The sequence below is a fragment of the Dromiciops gliroides genome, chromosome 2, assembly GCF_019393635.1.
Source record: "Dromiciops gliroides isolate mDroGli1 chromosome 2, mDroGli1.pri, whole genome shotgun sequence".
Lineage (NCBI taxonomy): Eukaryota > Metazoa > Chordata > Mammalia > Microbiotheria > Microbiotheriidae > Dromiciops > Dromiciops gliroides.
Genome location: NC_057862.1, coordinates 426,643,658 through 426,666,628, shown reverse-complemented (window position 1 = coordinate 426,666,628; position 22,971 = coordinate 426,643,658). Strand labels below are relative to the sequence as shown.

The window sequence follows — 22,971 nt, the reverse complement described above, 5'->3', positions numbered from 1 at the left end:
ACTTTGTTTTCTTTTGAGACTTGGCAAGTCCGTTTCCTATCAAATGCAAACAATAAATTATTGCTGCCATGTAATGTTGAAAAGCTAAGAAATCACTTAAGACAGTCGTGTCATTTCATAGATGAAGACATAGAGGTCCAAAGGGGTGAAATGATTTTCCCAGATCGTGCAGCTAATGGACTAGGACCATTGTCAATATTATATTACAAATCTCTTGCCTCTCACATCAGTGCTTTCACTAACTACTGTCATATAGGCTTCCATTTGTATGATCTTAAGGCCAGAGCCTTGATCTTACTAGTCATTGTATCCCCCTTAGCACATAACAAAAGGCCTAACAGATAGTAGTTTCTCAATAATTGTTTGTGAAAAAGCAGATCCTAAGGTCACCTTCTCTGAAATAATATCTTGGTAGTGGTGGCATATTCTTCATAATTATGAGCAAGGTTGACCCTGCAACAATGTTCTAGTTGTTGATAATCACTGCTCTAAAGTAAATTATGTATTAGTCATAAGACCTAGAGAAAAAATGCAATAAGAAAGAGGTACCAGAAAACCTGTTAAAACTATTAAAGGAGAGAATTTTACACATTAAACACTATTCAGGAATGGAAATGATTGCAAATAATCTATATTACCATTTGTTGAATTCTTTAAATTTACCAAGATTTGCCTAGTTTCTGTGTGAAAGTATTTATATAGGTTCCCTCCTTCATAAAATTGTTTTCCATGGGGCAGCTAGGTGGCACAGTGGATAAAGCACAAACCCTGGATTCAGAAGGACCTGAGTTCAAATCCAGCCTCAGACACTTGACACTTACTAGCCGTGTGACCCTGGGCAAGTCACTTAACCCTCATTGCCCTGCAAAAATAAAATAAAACAAAATAAAATAAAATAAAATTGTTTTCCAATTTCTCCAATTGGAGAAAGCTCAGTAAATCAGAATTTTTCTGAGTCTGAAATAAAAGAGATTTCAAAAGTTCTCAAGGAAGGATATGGCTTTCTCACCATTTTCTGTTTATTTCTCTTTACAATAGACTTAAGATCACAAGATCATAGATTTAGAACTGGAAGGGACCTTGGCAGTCATCTTGTCTACTCCTCCCATTTTTTAGATAACGAAACTGAGGCTCAGGAAATTTAAATGACATAGACACTAAGTATATGACAGAGAGTAAGTAACAGGGATAAAATTTGAACCCAGGTGTGCTCTGACCCCAAATATAGTGCAAATATGTCCAAAATAGTACTCGTTTTTCATACTCAAACCCCTGCCTTTTCTGAACTGTTTTATTTTTCTTGAGGCCACTGCCATCCTTGTGTCCTAAGTTCATAATCTTGTCCTTATCTTCCAAGCTTCACACTCACCTAAGCCATGTATCCAGTCAGTTGCCAAAATGTGTTGTCTCACCATTCACAAGTCTTCTTTCTGAACCTTTTCACTACTCACATAGCCACCTTCTGGCTTCAGACTTGTTTCACCTCTCACCTGAACAATTGCAGTAGTTTCCTAATGAGTACCCTCCCTCATATATCTACCCTCTCTAATCCTTCTCCCATACAGCTGCTAAAATGATTTTCCTAAAGTGTGTGTCCTCGTCACTCTCCTGCTTAGTAAATTCATTTGGTTTTCTGTTGCCTATATGATCAAATACAAACTTCTCTGTTTTGCTTTTAAAGCCCTTCACAACCTGGCCCTAATCTATCTTTCAAGCCTTATTGTATATTACTCCCTTTCCTGTGCACTAGCACCCAGCCACACCAGCCTTTTCATCATTGTAAACCTTGTGACTTTGCTCCTCATGTGACTCTCATTTCCTTGTCTTTCTACTGTTCTCATCACTTCCACCTCCCAGAATCCCTGGTTTCTTGCAAAGCTCAGCTTCAGTACGACCTTTTCCATGAAGCCTTTCTCAATCACTTTTCACCCCAAACACCAAGCATTTCTTTAGCATATATACTTCCACACATACATGTCATCTCCCTTGTTAGAATGTAAATCCATTGCAAGCAGGACATCATCAGTACTAAGCATAGTGCCTGATGTAGAATTGGTTTTCCATAACTATTTTTGATAAGGACACCAGGAGAATAATGCATTTTGAAATAAAATGATAATTAGCATTTCCATGACCCTTTAAGATTTTCAGTGTGCTTTACAAATATTATCTTACTTGATCCTCACAACAGCCCTGGGAGGTAAGTGCTTTTGTTATCCCCATTTTACAGATGAGGGAACTGAGACAAACAAAGGGTCAAGAGAATCTGATTTCCAATCTGACTTCAAACACCTGACAGCTCTGTGGCCCTGCCCACATCACATGATTTCTGTTTACTTCAAGTTCCTCATCTGTAAAATGAGGACGATAATAATACCTATTCCCCAGAGTTGTTGTGAGGATAAAAGGAGGTAATATTTATAAAGCACTTTGCACCCCTGAAAGCAATATATGAATGCTTATTATTGTTGTTATTCTTATTATTATATTAAATTGACTTGTCTAACTTTAAATGTGACCATATACACATTATCCAGAAGTTCTACAAAAGACATATATAGAAAATATAGAACTTAACTCAGTACCATTTTAATCTTGTATTTTCACCCATTCATTGGAAGAAAATATTGAACGAAAGTTCAAAGTCAGAAATGACAGTAACCTCCCCATATATCTCATGTTTCTCCCACCACTCTCCCCCACCCCAAATTGAAAATATTTGGATGCACACAGAGATGGGCCATGAGTAAAATTTATTGCAAATATTATTGCTCATTAAAGCCCATGAGTTTTGTAATAAGAAGCAAGCAGTTCTAAATTAGTACTTAGCTTATTTTTCTACTTAACATTTTATCATACTATCTTTGTGTTCTGTTTGTTAAAGATAATGATGAACCTCTCTTGAGTGGATCAGGGGATGTGTCCAAAGAATGTGCAGAAAAAATTCTCGAAACTTGGGGAGAATTGCTGTCAAGATGGTAAGTTTTATAATAATAACCTCCATTTTCTTTCAGAAAATTGTTTGGTGTTCTGTAATGCTTACCTTAGTAGAGTAATTCAGTCTTGGAATGAATAACTGAGCCTAGTCAGAAGCAACTAAGTGGGGGGCAACTAGGTGGCACAGTGGATAAAGCACTGGCCCTGGATTCAAGAGGACCTGAGTTCAAATGCGACCTCAGACACTTGACACTTACTAGCTGTGTGACCTTGGGCAAGTCACTTAACCCTCATTGCCCTGTCTAAAAAAAAAAAAAACAGAAGTAGCTAAGTGCAGTGTAAAAACACAGGACCTTAGATTAGGAGATCTTAATTGACATTTTAGTTCTACTACTTCTCAGCTACATGGCCTTGGACAAGTCACTTAACCTCTGAGACTCAGTTTCTTCATTGGTAAAGTAATGGGCCAGGATCAGATGATCTCTTGGGGTTCTTCTAGCCCTAAAAATTTCATTAATCTTTATTTCCTTTCAGCTAAATTGATGAAAAGGGTCTACTCAGAAGTGTAGGAAACACTGCCCTAGGCAGTCAGACTTATTCTAAAAGGGTTATATTTCCTTCAGCTCTTATGAGAAAGGATGGTATTAGCCAAAATGATGAGATAATATATTTGAACTCTTCTTGATTCCTTCTCTCTAGGTTATAGACTTATCACACAAGTTCTTGACAAGCCTATTCCTTTCTGGTATGATGTTTCTTTGAAGGTGGAACTTAGGAGCATTTGGCTTTATTTTTAGCTGAACCATATCTTGTTCTATCTTAGGATTTTAAATAAGTTCTCTGTGCCCTTAGAAGATAGAACTACAGATGGATAGTGTGCTTTTAATACCCATCTCAATAAAATGCTCCTTTCCAGAGTATAGTGAGAAATGTCAAAGAGAAGCTTTGATTTATTTCCTCACAAATTTGATTTTAACAGATTTCATTCATCAGTCTTTTCACTAAGCACCTACTTTGTGTAGTGTAGAGGACTGTTTGTCTCCAGTAATAGAAAGCTGAAGTCAGACTTTAAAAATCTCTGTTCTCTCCCTCCTTCTCCACATACCAAGTCTCTGATAAACAAAATAGTTTCATATATTTTTATTTTCCTTCTTTACCAGGAGACAAAACAGTCAATATTCGTGTTAAAATTCTGTTTTTGAAGTGTCTAGGGGCTGATGCTGGCATATATGAAAACATTTTATTAAAAATGAAATTGAGTTTTGTGATGTTTGTCTAATAAGAGATTTTAAATCACTGAGGTATCGTTTGTAGCACTTAAATCTCTGATCAGATTTTAGTGAGGCAATGTTTTATAATGAAAAGTGTGCTAGAGTTAGAAAATATGTTCTAAGGCCAGCTCCTATATTCACTAACCATCTGAGTGTGGGTAAGTCATTTTTCCTCTCTGATTATCAGTTTCCTCAACTATAACATATAAAAGGTGTTTTTCTCAGGGCAGCTAGGTGGCGCAGTGGATAAAGCACCTGCCCTGGATTCAGGAGTACCTGAATTCAAATTTGGCCTCAGACACTTGAGACATACTAGCTGTGTGACCCTGGGCAAGTCACTTAACCCCCATTTCCCTGCCAAAAAAAAAAAAAAAAGGTGTTTTTCTCAACCTACCTCAAAAGGTTTTCGTGAGTAAACCTCTTAGTAGCTATTGATAGAGCAAGGAACCTGGAGTCAAAAAGACCTGAGTTCATATCTTGCTCCAGACTGGCTATGTGACCCCAGGCAAGTCATTTAACTACCTTAGTTAATAGCATCTACCTTGGTGGCTATTGTGAGGATAAAATGAGATATTTGTAAAGGATATTACATACCTTGAGGTGCCATAAAATGTTAATAATGTAATTATTTTTATTATTATTATTTCTAACCTGAGGAACTGAATCCTAGATGCTTTTTGTTGTTTCATGTTTGCCCTTTGTTCTCAAAGAGGACCAATGACATCACGAAGGTGTGAATTGGATTTAAGTGAGACAGAGCTGCCCAAAATCATCAGCCTCACTCTCTCCTCCAGTCATCAGAGTCCAATGGCAAGACAAGTCAAGACAAGTGATGATGGTCCCCCATAGACTGTTAGATTTGGGATGAACTGCAGAAATCTAGCCAATTCCTTACCTGAACCATAATCCTTATTATATTATCCCTGACAAATCCAGTCACTGCCTGAATATTTCCAGGGATAGGAAACCCATTACCTTAATCAGCTCACCATTACAAATGTGGCACACCATCTTCCCACTCTGCCAAATCTGTTTATGGTAAACAGTATCCTAATCAGCTAACTACAAAGTCAGTATCTTTTCCTACCTGTGCAAAACTGCTAAAAATAACTGGGCACAAGCAAAGTAAGCAGAGCCAAGAAAATATTATACACAATTTTAAATGCCATTTTAATATGTATCCCTATAAATACAAATAAAGAATTGTAGAAGGTCAGAGCTGGAAGGGCTTAAAGATTACTTATGCTGACCCTGTCATTTTATAGAGGAGCAAAATGAGGATCCAAAGAAATGAAAACGTTTGTGTATGGTCATAATAGAGTAGGAACTAGAGGCCAGGGCTCTTAACTTTCTAATCTGGTGCTTTTTCCACTATGCCACATTACTTTTTTTTTTCTTTTTTCTTTCTGGCGGGGCAGTGAAGGTTAAATGACTTGCCCAGAGTCATACAGCTAGTAAGTGAATGAGGTCGGATTTGAACTCAGGTTCTTCTGAATCCAGGGCCAGTGCTTTATCCACTGCACCACCTAGCTGCCCCACCACATTACCCTCTAAATTAAATGTAACATACAAAAAAAGAAAGAGAGAGAGAGATCGACATTGCAAGAATGTATTAAAAACCAAATTGTATTCAGGTAAGTAGGTAACGTGATAATTCAGTTAACAAACATTTATTAAGCACCTGTTGCATGCAGAGAATTATAACAATTCTTAGGGAAGATACAAAGCATCATTAGATAAGGCAAGGGGCAGCTAGGTGGCACAGTGGATAGAGAACTGGCCCTGGAGTCAAGAAGACCTGAGTTCAAATCTCACCTCAGACACTTACTAGCTGTGTGACCCTGGGCAAGTCACTTAACCCCAGTTGCCTTAAACATTCAGGGCCATCTCTAGTCATCCTGATGTATATTTTGCCACTGGACCCAGATAGCTCTGCCAATTCTGATATTAAGGTTCACTCACTCCCCAACTCCTTCCCCCTCTTCTGCTCTCTTCCATAAGCTTTTTTCTTGTTTTCTTCATGTGAACTACCCCTCCCCAGACCATCTCTCCCCTTCTCCCTCCCCCAGTTTATTCCTCCTACACCTCAACCCTATTTTAATGATGTCATCATGGATTAGTTAGGTGGCACAGTGGACAAAGTACCAGCCCTGGACCCAGGAGGTCCCAAGCCCAATCTAGCCCCAGACATAAGACACCCCACCCTGTCTGCCCCACAAAGAACAAAACATAAATGCTTTACAGATATCATCCCTTCATATTCAGTTCAGACCTGTGTCTTCTCTGAGTTTCTTACTGAGATAGTTCTTATGATTTTGAAGTATTATTTTCCCATGTAGGAATGTAAACAGTTTGATCTTTTAATATCCCTCATGAAGTCTTTTTCCTGTTTATCTTTATATGCTTCTCCAGGGTCTTGTATTTGAAAGTCAAATTTTCTATTCAGTTCAGGTCTTTTCATCACAAATGCTTGAAAGACCTCTTTCTCATTGAAATCCCGTTTTTGCCTCTGAAAGATTATACTCAGTTTTGCTGGGTACATGATTTTTGTTGGTAGTCCCAGTTCCTTTGCACTCTGGAATATCATATTCCATGCCCTTCGGTCCTTTAATGTAGAAGCTGCTAGATCTTGCTTTATCCTTATTGGATCTCCACAGTATTTGAATTCCCTTTTTCTAGCTGCTTGTAGTATTTTCTCCTTCACCTGGGAGTTCTGGAATTTGGCTATAATATTCCTGGAGGTTTTCCTTTTGGGATCTCTTTCAGGTGGATTCTCTCAATTTCTATTTTAGCTTCTGCTTCTAGAATATCAGGGCAATTTTCCCTCACAGTCTCTTGAAGGATGGTGTCTAAGCTTTTGTTTTGGTCATGGTTTTCAGGTAGTCCAATGATTTTCAAATTATCTCTCCTAGATTTATTTTCCAGGTCAGCTATTTTTCCAAGGAGATATTTCACATTGCCCTCTATTTTCTCATTCAATTGGATTTGCTTTACTGTGTCTTGGTTTCTCATAAGGTCACTAGCTTCCATATGTTCAATCCTAATTCTTAGGCAGTTATTTTCATCAGACAGTTTTTTAATCTCCTTTTCCATTTGGCTTTTCAAACTGTTGACTTTTTTATCATGACTTTCCTGCATCGCTCTCGTTTCCCTTTCCATTCTTTCCTCCTTTTCTCTACATCTTCTTTCTATTTCTCCTACTTTCAAAGTCCCTTTTGAGAGCTTCCATGGCCTGAGACCAGTTCACATTTTTCTTGGAAGCTTGGGATATTGGAGCTTTGACCTTGTTATTATCTTCTTCTTCTGAGGTTGTATTGTGGTCTACCTTACCCCCAAAGAAGTTTTCGATGGTCTTCTGCTTTCTCTGCCTACTCATCCTGGTTTACTATTTCTTGGCTTTTAACTCCTTCTTAAAGTGTGGCACTGCTTCTAGGACACACTGTTCAAGCTACAGCGTGGCCTGGGGGATGGTTGGGCCTCTTCTCAGCCTGCCTGGCCTCACTTTCATTTGATTTTAAACTCTGCTGCTTCTTGGCTCCACTCCTGTTCTCAGCTTCAGAGGGTCCCAGGTGTTTTGGGTTGAGGGGAGGCAGGTTTTTGTTGTGGGGTTTTTTTTTCCCAATTTCCCAAGTTTCATTTATTTATTTATTTATTACATATAAGGTATTTTATTTTTTCCGTTACATGTAAAGATAGTTCTCAACTTTTGTTTATACAAGCTTTACAATTTCAGATTTTTCTCCCTCCCTCCCCTCCCTCCCCCCTCCCCTAGACAGCAGGTAATCTGATATAGGTTATATCTATATATCTATATACATATAGATATAGATATAGATCCACATAATAACATTAATCCTATTTCTGCATTAATCCTGTTACAAGAGAAAAAATCAGGGCAGTAATGCAAAACCTCAAAATAGAAAAAAAACACAACAGCACCCAAAACAAAAGAAATAGTATGGTTCAATCAGCATCTATACTCCACAGTTCTTTTTTTTTTTTTTTCCTTGGATTTGGAGATCCTCTTCTATCATGAGTTCTCTGGAACTCTTCTGTACCATTGCATTGGTGAGAAGAATATAGTCCATCACAGTAGGTCAACACTCAATACTGATGATACTGTGTACAATGTTCTTCTGGTTCTGCTCATCTCACTCATCATCAGCTCACGGAAGACCCTCCAGGTTTCTCTGAACTCCTCCTGCTCATCATTTCTTACAGCACAATAGTATTCCATTGTATTCCACAACTTGTCCAGCCATTCCCCAATTGATGGTCACCCCTCAACTTCCAATTCCTTGCTACCTCGTAAAGAGCAGCTATAAATATTTTTGTACATGTGGGTCCCTTTCCCCCTTCCATGATTTCTTTGGGCAAAAGACCTAAAAGTGGAATTGCTGGGTCAAAGGGTATGCACAGCTTTATCGCCCTTTGGGCATAATTCCAAATTGCTCTCCAGAATGGTTGGATCAGTTCACAGCTCCACCAACAATGAATTAGTGTTCCAATTTTCCCACAGCTTCTCCAACATTTATTATCTTCCTTTTTTGTCATTTTAGCCAATCTGATAGATGTCAGGTGGTACCTCAGAGTTGTTTTAATTTGCATCTCTCTAATAATTAGAGATTTAGAGCATTTTTTCATATGGGAATAGATAGCTTTGGTTTCTTGATCAGAAAACTGCCTGTTCATATCCTTTGACCATTTCTCAATTGGGGAATGACTTGGATTCTTATAAATTTGATTTAATTCCCTATATATTTTAGAGATGAGGCCTTTATCAGAAGTACTGGCCTCAAAAATTGTTTCCCAGCTTTCTGGGGAGGCAGGTTTTAATCTCACCTGGCCTGTTCTCAGGTCCGGAGATAACCTCAGGCCTACTTTACTAAGCAACCAACCAGCAAAGCTTTCTGTGGTGTGGTTCTCAGCTTCCAATGAGACTGCCCCCCTGCTCCCCTCCCCCACCTGGGTCTCCCGCCGCTCAGGATTTCTTTCTGGTTGCCCACTGGGGTGGGACAGTCGAATCCTTCCCCCCCAGTCCACTGGTACCCCTGCACTTACACCCCCCCCCCTCGGCCCAGCTGTTCAGCCCGACCGCACACTTGGTTCCAGAAGACGCCACTGCTGCAGCCAATTCAGAGGCACTGGGGCAAAATCCTCTGGCGGGTGTTTGGTATGTCAGTCCGATTGCGGAGTTAGGCTTTATTCGTGGCCCAGTACAGCCCCCTGAAATCTATTTATAGCTGGGGAAAACTCTCAGCCTGTATTTTTGTGTGTTTTTCTGCCCAAAGGGTTCTTTTATTGCTATTTTTGGGGTGATTGTATCAGGAGCCCTCCATTTAATGTCTCCTCCGCCATCTTGGCTCCGCCCCCTCACCCAGATAGCTCTGGAGGAGAGAGTGAGGCCAGTGACCTTGCATGGCCTTCCCTCCCTTAAATCCAATTCAGTGCAAGTCATGACATCATCACCCCCCTGTCATGATCCTCTTCGAGAATGAAGGACAAACATCCACAATAACAAAATAAGGCATAATCCCTGCCCTTAAGGAATCTTCAAGCTAGCAAGTGGAGGACACCAACAAAACCAAGTGATACACAATATTATGTGACAGAAGTTCAAATATCAAGTTCAGATATAAAGTACCATGTAGAGTCTGAAAAGGTAAGGCAAACAACATTATTTAGGAAGCATGTTCCTTAAATGTCCAGTGTTTTGATAAGAGAATTCCAAAAGTCATTTTATAAATATAAACTAAATTATTAGACTTGTGCTTTCGCTTTACAACTTTTTTTTTCCTTTTTTGGGGGGGGGGCAGGGCAATGGGGGTTAAGTGACTTGCCCAGGGTCACACAGCTAGTAAGTGTCAAGTGTCTGAGGCCGGATTTGAACTCAGGTACTCCTGAATCCGGGGCTGGTACTTTTTTTTTTTCCTTTTAAATGATTTTCAATATAAATAAAAATAATGCTTTATTTCAGTAGTGCTAAAGCTCTGGCATTAGCTTTCTATCATCACATAACATTCATTTAAGTGTCCCCTTGTACTATTCTGATTTGTCATCTGAAAATCGTGACTTTTCAAGGCCATTTTGCTATAAACAGCCAAGTGATGGAAAATGACAGCAAAGACATTTGTCTAGAGCCATGTTTACATGCCAAGTATTTCTTAAAGCATGATCATCACATTAGATGTCTATAAGAAAAGAAGTTGAAATCTACTTCTCAGCATCATTAGAGAACAGATTTGTACTTCAGATTAAATGACTTCCAAGGTTTTCATTTCTCTGCAATTGTGTTCAAGCTGAGATAACTACTTCTGTCTCTAAGTTGCTTTTCGGGTAGATGTTCTGTTTAATATTTATTTGCTCATCTCATTCATGGTAAGATGTCATTATTGAAAACTTGACAGTGGATACCTGCTTTGTATAGTGTTTAGTTGTATAGTCAGAAAATCCTTTGTAAATTTTATTTGGGTATTGAAGTAGTAACTTAAATGTTTGGCGTCTAGTCATAGGCTTAATTATGTATCAGATGGGAATAATATAGATCAGTATTAAGTTAAACTTCTTATCAGCTGGACTCTATTGTTTCACTGGGCTTTGAAATAATTCTAGCTTTGACTTCTTTTATTTGTAGAAGTATTTCTTGGTAACCTTGCTTGGGTGTTTTGTGCTAAGTAAATTAACAAACTTTATAGAAATCATGTAAAGTTTTGTTTGGATATCGTGGAATCTTGGTATGAATCGCCTTTTTAAAAACCCTTTGCAATAAACAAATGTAAGTTCCCATAGCTATACATTTGTTTTCTCTGTATTTTTAACTCTATTCTATGTTACATGTTGCCTATCTTTATTTTTTTGCACTTGAATCCCCAGTCATGAGCTGTGACTTCATTTTCAGGCATCTGAACCTGAGTGTGAGACCAAAGCAGTTACCTTCTTTAGTAAGAAGTGGTGTCCCTGAGGCTCTTCGAGGAGAAGTATGGCAACTCCTTGCAGGATGCCACAACAATGACCACCTGGTTGAGAAGTATCGACTCCTCATCACAAAGGTAAACTGATTGTATAAAATGTTTTCTGTATTTTTCTCTTTCCATTCATCAATAATGCAAAATATACCTGTAGTGTCATTTATGTTTTGTGGTATAGTACAAGAAATTGCCCAATCCCTGTGTATCCCCCTCTCCCCCCATCACCTACAATTATTGAAATGGTTGAAACTATTATAAGACTATTGAAAGATGGGAGGGAACACTATCAGTTTATAATAAAGGCCTTCTATCATTAAGAATTGACTTATTTCTTCACATCTTAATAATGTGAAGTCTTAGGGGCAATGTTTGCTTCATGGAAAGAATACTGGCTAAGAAGTCAGGAGACTTGGTTTGAAGTCCGCCTCTCTGCCACTAACTAGTCTATATGAATTAGGGCAAGTCACTTCTCTTGGTCTCAGTTCCTTCATCTATAGGTTGAGGGAATTGGACTTAATTGCCTTTAAGGAGACTTTTATATTATCATTGTGGAGAAAATTTAGATGACAATACAGTCATAAATTTAGAGCTAGTTGCATGGCCAAACTCAAAGAATAGTTCTTAATGGTCAGCATGGCAGCTCTCCAGTGGAGTACCCCAGAGAAATGTACTTGGCTCTGTGCTGTTTAACATTTTTATAAGTGACTTAGATAAAAGCATAGATGGTATGCTCCTAAAATTTCCAGGTACAGAAAGCTAGGAGGGATAGCAAACACACAAGCTAGACAATTGGGATTAATCAAATAAGATGGAATTCATTAGAGATAGATACAAAAGTCTTGCTCTTGGGTACAGAAAAATCAGTTCCACAAATATAAATGGGAGAGACATAAATAAACCACAGTTCTTCTATTAAAAAAAAATTATGGTGGGGTTTCGTGTACTCTAAGTCAATGTGAGTCATCAGTGTACTGTCGTAGTCATAAAAGCACAATCTTGGGCTGTTAGGAGAAATATAGCTTCTAGGTACATTGCCTTTGTTACATCTTTTTTGGAGTATTATATTCACTTCTGGGCACCAGAGTGTCACAAGAACATTGACAAGATGGAGAATTACGCTTCCAAGAGAAGGTGACTATGATGGTAAAAGGCATTGAGTTTCAAGATATACATATTGCTTGTATAACGATTGGAATGACGCCACCTGCTGGAGAGCTACTGTAGGAAAGCTCTGCCATGAGGAGAAGGCACCTGAGGGCAAGCCATGTGGCTTTTCTTTGGTGTCAGGAAGTGACGTTTGCTTGTGGGAGGAAGAAGGGGCTAGGCTGGCTCTCTTGCTCTCTTTCCCTAGGACTCTCATAGAGAGCAGAGCAGGAGAACTGTAGCTCCCTGAGATAGACAGATGAATCTAGGCCTTTCTCTCTTCACCAAATTCTTATTCTCCTTAATAAATGCTTAAAAGTCCAACTCTTGCTAAAGCTTATAATTTATTGGCGACCACTCATTTGGTATTTTAGACAGACTCACACTTGAAAGAACTTGAAATGTTTGACCTGGAGAAAAGAGGCCTCAGAGGGAGGGATAACAGTTTTGTTCAAGTAGTTAAAGGATTGTCATGTGGAAGAGGGATTAGGCTTGTTCTATTTGGCCCCAGAGAGCAGAACTATGCACAATGGGTTGCAGCGAAGTCAATTTAGACTTGATGTCAATAAAAACTTGCTAACAATGAAAGATATCTAAAAGTAAAGTGGCTTGCCTAGAGAGGTCTTAAGTTTTTTTGTTTTGTTTTGTTTTGATTTTTTGGTGAGGCAATTGGGGTTAAGTGACTTGCCTAGGGTCACACAGCTAGTAAGTGTCAAGTGTCTGAGGTCAGATTTGAACTCAGGTCCTCCTGAATCCAGAGCTGGTACTCTATTCACTGCGCCACCTAGCTGCCCCAGGTCATAAGTTTTTAAGTGCCTACTATGGGTCAGGTACTATGTTAAGCACTAGGAATACACAGAAACGCAAAAGCAATCTCTGCTTTCATGCAGCTCACAATACAGTGGGATAGACAGCAGGTAAACAACTGTACAAACAAGACACATCCAGGATACATGAGATAATCATAGAAGAGAGGCACTAGCAGGGGGGGGGGGGTTCAGGAAAGGCTTCTTACAAAAGGTGGGGTTTTATGGGGCAGCTAGATGGTGCAGTGGATAGAGCACCGGCCCTGGAGTCAGGAGTACCTGAGTTCAAATCTGGCCTCAGACACTTAACACTTACTAGCTGTGTGACCCTGGGCAAGTCACTTAACCCCAATTGCCTCACTAAAAAAAAAGAAAAGAAACGAAACAAAAGGTGGGGTTTTAACTGAGACTTGAAGGAAGCTAGGAGGCATAGATGAGGAAGGAGAGAATTCCAGACATGAGGGACAGACAGTGAAAACTACATGAAGCCTGGAGATGGATTGTCTTCTTTGAGAAAAGACAAGGAGGCCAGTATCACTGGGATGCAGAATATGTAGAGGGGAGTAAGAAAACTAGAAAGGTAGGAAGGGGCCAGGTTCTGAAAGGCTTTAATAGTCAAAGAGAGGATTTTATATCTGGTCCTTCAAGTAATAAACACCCACTGGAGTTTACTGAATAGGATGGTGACATGACCAGACTTGCACACTAGGAAGATCACTTTGACAACTGAGTGGAGGATGAACTATAGTGGGGAACTTGGCACCTAACTGGGTATGGGAGGATGGAGGGGAGAGGGGCAAGTGAAGAGTCATGGATGGTATCTCTTGTACTCCAGAATGATTGTTAATGACCAGCATATATGAAAGTGACTTCAAAACTGTAATAGAACAAGAAATTTATTGTCATATAGCTCATTGAATTCCAATTCACTGAAAAATGGAAATCTGTGAATGGTAGCTTTCAGTGAACTGGGTGAACTCATAACATACATATCACCTCAGAATTCTATGATCCAGGAACTACTGTATTCATTTAACCAAAAAATTCTATCCCTCCACCATTCAGAATAAATTGGATTTGCCATTGTTGTATTTACCAAAACTGCTGGAAGTGAAGGGAAAATACTACTAAGATATACTAAATTGAAACTTTGGTTTTTGGTTTCCACGCAGGCTTATTATCATAAGGGCTCTGGGTGTTTTTCTTTGTGGATTCATAAACACTACCATCATCCCCCAGTGTTGTAGCCAAAGCCAGATGTATTAATTAAGCACTTTTAACTCTGTGAAAATATTTTTCAGTGCTTATATTTCATCTATACAGTTACTTTATTAGAATAATAAAATAAATAGAATTTAGGGCTTGGAGACCGAAGCAGAGGAAACCTTGCAAGGTAGACCATTCCACTTTTGGACAGTGTAATCCTTCCCCCCCCCCCTTAATTCGTTAAATGTTTTATTCATGTTAAATTTAAATACAGGGCAGCTAGGTGGCGCAGTGAATAAATTTAGCACTGGCCCTGGATTCAGGAGGACCTGAGTTCAAATCTGGCTTCAGACACATGACACTAGCTGTGTGATCCTGGGCAAGTCACTTAACCCTCATTGCCCTTCAAAAAACAAACAAACAAAAAACCTTAAATACATAATCAGAAAAAGAGAAAAAAAGAACATTTCCACATACACAGCAGAACATAAGAGAGGATTCAATATAAAACAAATTTCCACTTCAAGAAAACCTAGATAATAAATACTACTTATTGTTTTCAAAGCCACCCAGGTTTTCTTTGCTTCCTTCTGGGTTTTCTTTTTGTTTGTTTTTGCAGGGCAATGAGGGTTAAGTGACTTGCCCAGGGTCACACAGCTAGTAAGTGTCAAGTGTCTGAGGCTGGATTTGAACTCAGGTCCTCCTGAATCCAGGGCCAGTGCTCTATCCACTGTGCCACCTAGCTGCCCCCCTGGTTTTTCTTTTGTTCTCTGCCATGTACTTTTTACTATATATTTTTTCCCTCCTTCCCCCCAGCCCTAAAATGTGTGTGTATATGTGCATATGTATGTATACATATCTAAAACATACACACATGTACACATATACATTCATACACATATGTGTAAGACCATATTGTGCATATTTCCACTTGTCATCTCTTTCTCTAGAGGTAGATAGTATCTTTCTTCATAGGTCCAAGCATTTCCATGTTTTTCTAAATCAACCAGTTTATTTCCTACACTACAACAATATTCCAACACAATCTCATCCTATCTGACAGATAGAGTCTATAAAAGTTTTTCCCTATGAAAGTTTCTTCATTTCTTCTCTTCTTGGCTACATTAATTTTATTTATACAAGAAATATTTAATTTAAAATAATTTAAATTATCCATTTTATACTTCAACAATACTCTCATCTTATAATATAGTTGAAGGTCTAATACTGCTCAGTCTCCTTCCTTTATGTTTTTTTCCTCTATTTGAAATTCCTGACCTTTTTTTCTTCCAAATTAATTTTGTTATATTTTTTTCTAACTCAGTAAAATAATTTTTTAGTAATTTAATTAGGAGGACATTGAATAGTTAGGTAAAATTGTCTTTTATTATTTTAAATGGTCTAAAGAAATATTGAATAATATTGGTGACAGTGTGGTTTTCCTGTTTTCTCTTTTAATTAAGTCTATTTTAGCTGTAACTATCTGAAATCAGAATTACAACCCCCACTTTTTTGCATGATAAATTATACTCCAGCCTTTTATTTTTATTTTTGTGTACATCTCTCATTTCTATTGTGTTTACTGAAAGTGATATATTGTTGAATTCAGATTTTTAATCTGCCATCCATTTCTATTTTATGGGTAAATTCATCCCATTCACACTTTAAGCTATACTTACTTATTTTGTATTTTCCTCCTTCCTGTTTTTCCTCCCTAGCCTACTCAACCTGTTTACCCTCTCTCTCCTTACTCCTCTAATTTACTTCTACCAGTTACCTTGCCCTCCTGTCTTAACCTACCTACTCCTTCTAGAGTCCCTCCCTTATCCTTTCTCCCTGCCCTCCCCACCCCCATCCCCTTGCTCTCTTATTTCTATCTAAATCTGGGGGACTTTTATACCCTTCTAGATATACATATTATTTCCTCTTTAACCCGTTTCCATTGAGAGTAAGATTCCATTAGTACCTGCCCTCCCCCACCACTTACTTCTTTATTAGTTCTTTCTTTCTTGCCTCATTTGTATGAGATAATTATTCCTTTTTGTCTCTCTACAGTTTTTTGTTTGTTTTGTTGTTTTTTTTGTGAGGCAATGGGGGTTAAGTGACTTGCCCAGGGGTCACACAGCTAGTGAGTGTCCAGTGTCTGAGGCCAGATTCAGACTCCTGAATGCAGGGCCAGTGCTTTATCCACTGTGCTACCTAGCTGCCCCAACAGTTTTCTTTTTTTAGAATCATCCCATCATAAAGAGCTGAGCCCAAGCCTTTCTTTCAAACTACTCCCAAAATGATGACAGTCAAAAGAGTACTGAAAACATTTTAATATATAAAAAGTAAATAATCTGATTTTATTAAGTCCTTTATAATTTGTCAGATTTTCTCTGAAGTTCTGCTGTTTTTGTCACAAATACGGAAAGTATCATTAAATGCTTTTTTTTTTTCATTCAGGATTATACTTAACTTTTCTGGGTAAATTATCCTTGGTCATAACTCCAACTCATCTGGATTCAAATGATGCTGCCTTCTTGTTCTAGAACTTCAGGGCAATTTTCTTTGATAATTTCTTGTAATATTGTGTCAAGTTTCTTCTTTAAATTGTAAGTTTCAGGTAGTCCAACTATTCTAATATTGCATCTCCTGTGTCTGTTCACTAATACAGTTGTTTTTCTGATGAGATTTTTCCCATTCTCTTCTATTTTTTTCATTCTTTTGATTTTTTAAAAATTATTTCTTAATATCTTATAACATTAGCTTCCTCTTGTCCAGTTTTAGTTTTCAAGGAATTATTTTCTTCCTTACATTTTTGATTCTCTTTTTCCAGTTGCTTGATTTTCTTTTCATAATTGTCTTGGATTATTTCCCCCCCCCCCCAATTTTTCCTCAATCTCTTTTATTTGATTTGGGGGGGGGCGGGGCAATGAGGTTTAAGTGACTTGCCCAGGGTCACACAGCTAGTAAGTGTCAAGTGTCTGAGGCTGGATTTGAACTCAGGTCTTCCTGAATCCAGGGCCAGTGCTTTATCCATTGTGCCACCTAACTGCCCCTCTTTTATTTGATTTTTAAAGTCCCTTTTAAGTTCTTTCAAGAACTCTTTTGGGGCTTGGGATCATTTGACATTGTTCATTGAAAAAGGAGTGGCTTTTTTAGTTTCACTATCTTCCTCTAAATATGAACCCAGATTTTCTCTATCCCCATAGTAGCTATCTATCATTGGGTTCTTTCTCCTTTTCTATTTGTTTTATTTTGTTTTTAGTAGCTATTATTATAATCAAATTCTAGTCCTGAGGTGGGCGGAAGGGTGCCCCAAGCCTCAGGTCCTTCTTACTGTTTTTTCTGAGCTCTGTCTTAGGGCCCAGTTTTGGTCATTCTTTTTTACCCCTAAGTCACAGCTAAGGCCCCCAAGCCATGCTGTCCCACAAACATTTGCTCTCTGTGGTCCCTCTGGTGGCTGCAAGCTACAGTTGTGCTCTCTGTCCTGGAACTGAAACCAGGGACTCTGCTTTTCTGCAAGTGCCCATAGCCAGCAAGGTCTCTCCCCTTCTGTTACATCACTCACCAGGTATATGCTAACTCCTTTTCCCCCCAGAGCTGCAGCCTGGGATGGTATCAGATCAGCACAGCTGTGCTTGGCATCCCTAGACAGTGGAAAGTCCTCCAATCTTCTTCCATCTGACCCCACAACTTCCTTGAGGTGAAAGTTGCTGAGGCTGAGGTGGCCTCCCAACCCAACTGCCCCAAGGGCTTGCTCTTTGTTGATTCAATGGAGTTGGCCTACTGATGTTTGCACTTCCACTGGGATAAACCTTCTCAGCTGCTTTACCCTAACTCCTGTTTATTTCTGCTGCTCAAAGTCCACTCTGGGGTGATGTTCTTTTGGGGGGGGGCAGGGGGCGGCAGTGGAGGTTAAGTGACTTGCCCAAGTCACACAGCTAGTAAGTGTCAAGTATCTGAGGCTGGATTTGAACTCAGGTCCTCCTGAATCCAAGGCCAGTGCTTTATCCACTGCGCCACCTAGCTTCCCCCATGTTCCTCTTTTTATGGAGGAAATTTGGAGACCTGAAAGTTTTCTGACTTCTTCTACCATGTTCCCAGAATCCTCTCCAGCTTCATTTTTTTGACCACTGTTTATCACTCTTTTCTTTTTTTTTTCTTGTTTGTTTTTACAAGGCAGTAGAGGTTAGGTGACTTGCCCAGGGTCACACAACTAGTAAGTGTCAAGTGTCTAAGCCAAATTTGAACTCAAGACTTCCTGACTCCAAGGCCAGTTTTCTTCCACTGTACCACCTAGCTGCCTCCCACTCTTTTCTTCTTGATACTTTCTTGGTTTTCTTGACACTGCTCTCCCATGAATCTCCTCCTACTTATCTGACTACTTACTTCCCAGTTTCCTTTGCTGGATTTTTATCCAGGTTATGCCCATTAACTCTTCAGACTATTTCTCTTGACTTCATCAGCTTATCTCTCTGCCAGTGATTCTCAGATCTGCCTAGCCAGCCCTAACCTCTCCCCTTACCTCCAGCTTCATATCTTCATTTGTCTATTTATTGGACATCTCAACCCAGATATCCCATAGATACCCCAAACTCAGTGTTTCCAAAACTGAACTCACTATGTTTCCCCCAAGTCCTCCTTTCTTTCTAACTTCTCTTTTACTACTGGGGATACCTCCATCCTCCCAGTCATCTAGGCCCACAATCTATTAAACGCCAACTATGTGCCTGGCACTATAAGAAGCACTAGGGATATTTAAAAAAAAAAAAGATACAAATATAGTCCCTGCTCACAAGGAGTTCACAGTCTAATGGGGGAAACAACATGCAAACAATTCTTGTTATTGTTTGTCCTTCACACTCTGAGAGAGTCAAAATGACATCACAATATCGGAGTCAATGTACAGTGTGTCCTGCTATGGCTGATCATAATAATATGAGCTTGGAAGGCTCTACCACGGGTGAGGCACAAATAGTCTCTATGACCATTTGGAAGGGAGGCATCTCTGCACACCTCATGTTTCTTTTAAGCTTACTGCAGTTCTGCTTTGCTCGTAGAGCACAGCACCTTCTTTGATGCAGGAACGCCATACTGGATGATCCTATGCCACAGCCTCCCATGTTTCACAATCAATACCAAAGTTCTAGAGAGAGACCACAAATATGTACAACTATGTACAAGCTATATATAGAATAAATTGGGAATAACAAACAGAGGGGGAAGAAACTAGAATTAGGAGGGATTGGGAAAGACTTCCTGTAAAAGGTAGGATTTTTTCCTGGGACTTGAAGAAAGCCCCAGAATCTTGGAGTTGGATATGAGAAGAGAGAGCATTCCAGGCATGGGGGACAGCCAGTGACAATGCCTACACTTACAAGATGAAATATCTTTTTCAAGGAATAGCAAGATGGACAAATTCACTGAATCACTAGTTACATGAAGAAGTTCAAGGTATAAGAAAACATACAGAAAGTAAATGGAAGGTGATCCCTGTGGAAGGGAATTAGCAGTAGAGGTGGGTATAGTAAGGAGAAAATGACTGAAAAAGGCCTCCTGAAGATGAGGTTTGAGATGAGTCTTTAAGAAAGCCAGGAAACCTAGGAGTCTGGGCTAAGAAGGGAGTATACTCCAGAAATGAGGGAAGCACATTACTGCATGAATGAGTACTCTAGGAAGCACAAAGTTGGGAGACAGAATTTCAAAATAATGAAACAAATAGGCCAGTGCTGCTGGATTATAAAATTTGTGGAAGGGATTACAGTGTAAGAAGCCTAGAAATGTAGGAAGGATTTAGTAAGACAATCAGGGTAGATTGTATTTGATACTGGAGGTAACAGGGAGTCAATAGAGTTTGAGTATGAAGGTAATATTATCAGATCTGCCCTTTAAGAAAATCACTTTGCAGCTGATTGGAGGATGGGGTCAGAGTGGAGAGGGACTTGAGTCAGGGAAACCAATTATAATCATAGTCCAGGTGAAAAGTGATGAGGAGCTATTAAAGGGTGGCAGTTGGTGAGTGGAGGAACAGGAACATATACAAGATGTGGGCTGTGAAAGTAAAAATGACATTTTATACTAGATTGACTAGGTAGGATGAATAAGAGTAAGGAGTCAAGGATGATACCAAAGTTGCAAACCTGAGTGACAAGAATAGTGTGGTACCTTCAACAGCTATAGGAAAGTTGGGAAGTGGGAGGGTTTGGAGCAGAAATATGTTAAATTGTGTTTTTGCCATGTTGATTTTTGAGATGTATATGGAACATTTAATAGAAAATTCCCAAAAGGCAGTTGGTAATGTGGGATTAGAGCTCAAGAGAGAGATTATGAGGGCCCAGAACTGAGCTTTGGGGAATGTCATGATTAGTGAGTGTGACTTCTTTGAAGATCCAGCAAAGGAAGCTGAGAAGGAGCTGTCAGACAGATATAAGGAGAACCAGGAAGTATGAAATATGAGGAAAGAACAGTCACAAAAATATCTAGAGAAGGTGAGACTATGTGGGAGGAAAGGGTAATCAACAGTATCAAAGGCTGCAGAGAGATCAAGAAAGATGAGTGTTAAGAAAAGGTCGTTAGATTTGGCAATTAAGAAATCATTGGTTACTTTGGAGAGACCAGTTTCAGTTGAATGATGAGACTGGAAGCCAGACTGCCAAGTCTCTAGAAGAAAGTGAAAAGTAAGGGAGCAGAGATATCTAGAACAGAAAGATTTCTCAAGGACTTCAGCCAAGAAGGGAAAGAAAGATACAGATTAATAGCAAATGAGGGATTCATTTTTGTTTTTACTTTAATAGTATTTTATTTTTATAATTAGACATAAAGACAATTTTTAATATTCTTTTTTTAAATTTTGAGTTCTGGATTTTCTTCTTCCTTCTACCTTCCCTAAAACAGTAATCAATTTGATATATAACATATATGTGCAATCATGTAAAACATATTTCCATATTATTCATGTTGTGAAAGAAGAAACAGACCAAAAGGAAAAAAAACCACACAAAATAAAGTGAAAACAGTATTCTTCAATCTTCATTCAGACTACATCAGTTCTTTTTCTGGATGTGGATAGCATTTTCTATCATGAGTCCTTTGGAATTGTCTTGAATCATTGTATTACCGAGAAGAGCTAAATTATTCACAGCTGATCTTCTCGATGTTGCTGCTACAGTGTACAATGCTCTCCTGGTTCTGCTCACTTCACAGCATCAGTTCATGTAAGTCTTTCCAGGTTTTTCTGAAATCTGCCTGCTCATCATTTCTTACAGCACAATAGTATTCCATTACATTCATATATAACAACTTATTCAGCCATTCCTCAATTGATAAATATTCCCCTCAATTTCCAATTTTTTGCCACCACAAAAATAGCTGCTAAAATATTTTTATACATATAGGTCCTTTTCCCTTTTTTATGATCTCTTTGGGATATAAACCTAGTAGTGATATTGCTGGATCAAAGGGTATGCACAGTTTGGTTGCCCTTTGGGCATAGTTCCAAATTACTCTCCAGAATGGTTGGATCAGTTTACAACAATACCAACAGTGCATTAGTGTGCCAATTTTCCCACATCCTCTCAAACATTGATCATTTCCCTTTTCTGTCATTAGCCAATCTGATAAGTATGAAGTAGTACCTTAGAGTTATTTTAGTTTGCATTTCTCTAATAAATAGTAATTTAGAGCATTTTTTCATATGACTATAGATAGGTTTGATTTCTTCATCTGAAAATTGCCTGTTCATATCCTTTGACCATTTCTTTTTTTTCTACTTTATTTTATTTTTTAATAATAAACATTTTTAATTTAAGGGGTTGAGTTCCAAATTTTATCACTCCCTTTCCTCCCGCCTCCCTGAGACAGTAAGCAACCAGATATATACTTGTACAATTATGTAAAACATTGCCATATTAGCCATTTTGTATAAAACAACTTGAATAAAAGGGAAAAAAATGAAAGATTGAAAAATAGCATAATTCAGTCTGTGTTCAATCAATATAAGTTCTTTCTTTGGAGGTAGATAGTTTGCATTATCATTAATCTTTTAAGATTATCTTGGATTGTTGTATTGCTGAGATTAAGTCATTCACAGTTCTTCATCAAACAATATTGCTATCACTATGCACAACATTCTCCTGGTTCTGCTCACTTCTCTATATATCAGTTCATATAAGTCTTTCCAGGCCTTTCTGAAATCATCCTGCTTGTTATTTCTTATAGCACAATAATATTCCATCACAATCACATATCACAGCTTTTTTAGCCATTCCCCAATTGTTGGGTATTCTTTTGATTTCCAGTTCTTAGCCACCATAAAAAAGGGGGCTATAATATTTTTGTACAAATAGTTGACCATTTCTCAATGGGGGAGTAACTTGTATTCTTAGAAATTTGACTCAGTTCTCTATATATTTGAGAAATGAGGCCTTTAACAGAGACACTTGCTATTAAAAAAAACGCAAAAAAAACCTCCAAACTTTCCAGCTTTCTGTTTTCCTTCTTCTTTTTATTTTGTTTGGTTTTGTTTGTTTGTTTTTGAGGGGCAATGAGGGTTAAGTGACTTGCCCAGGGTCACACAGCTAGTAAGTGTCAAGTGTCTGAGGCTGGATTTGAACTCAGGTACTCCTGAATCCAGGGCCGGTGTTTTATCCACTGTGC

The 22,971-nt window shown here is 38.6% G+C and overlaps 1 protein-coding gene across 7 annotated transcripts in view; it reads left to right on the top strand.

Moving 5' to 3' along the window:
* The window catches only part of RABGAP1 (RAB GTPase activating protein 1), a 241,947-nt gene that overhangs the window by 107,809 nt on the left and 111,167 nt on the right, over window positions 1–22,971 (top strand). For all 7 annotated transcript variants that reach the window (XM_043981839.1, XM_043981838.1, XM_043981843.1 and 4 more), the window contains 2 exons: window positions 2,885–2,978; window positions 11,107–11,257. In XM_043981839.1, the coding sequence (XP_043837774.1) occupies window positions 2,885–2,978; window positions 11,107–11,257 (245 nt within the window). The remainder of the gene's footprint in view (window positions 1–2,884; window positions 2,979–11,106; window positions 11,258–22,971) is intronic.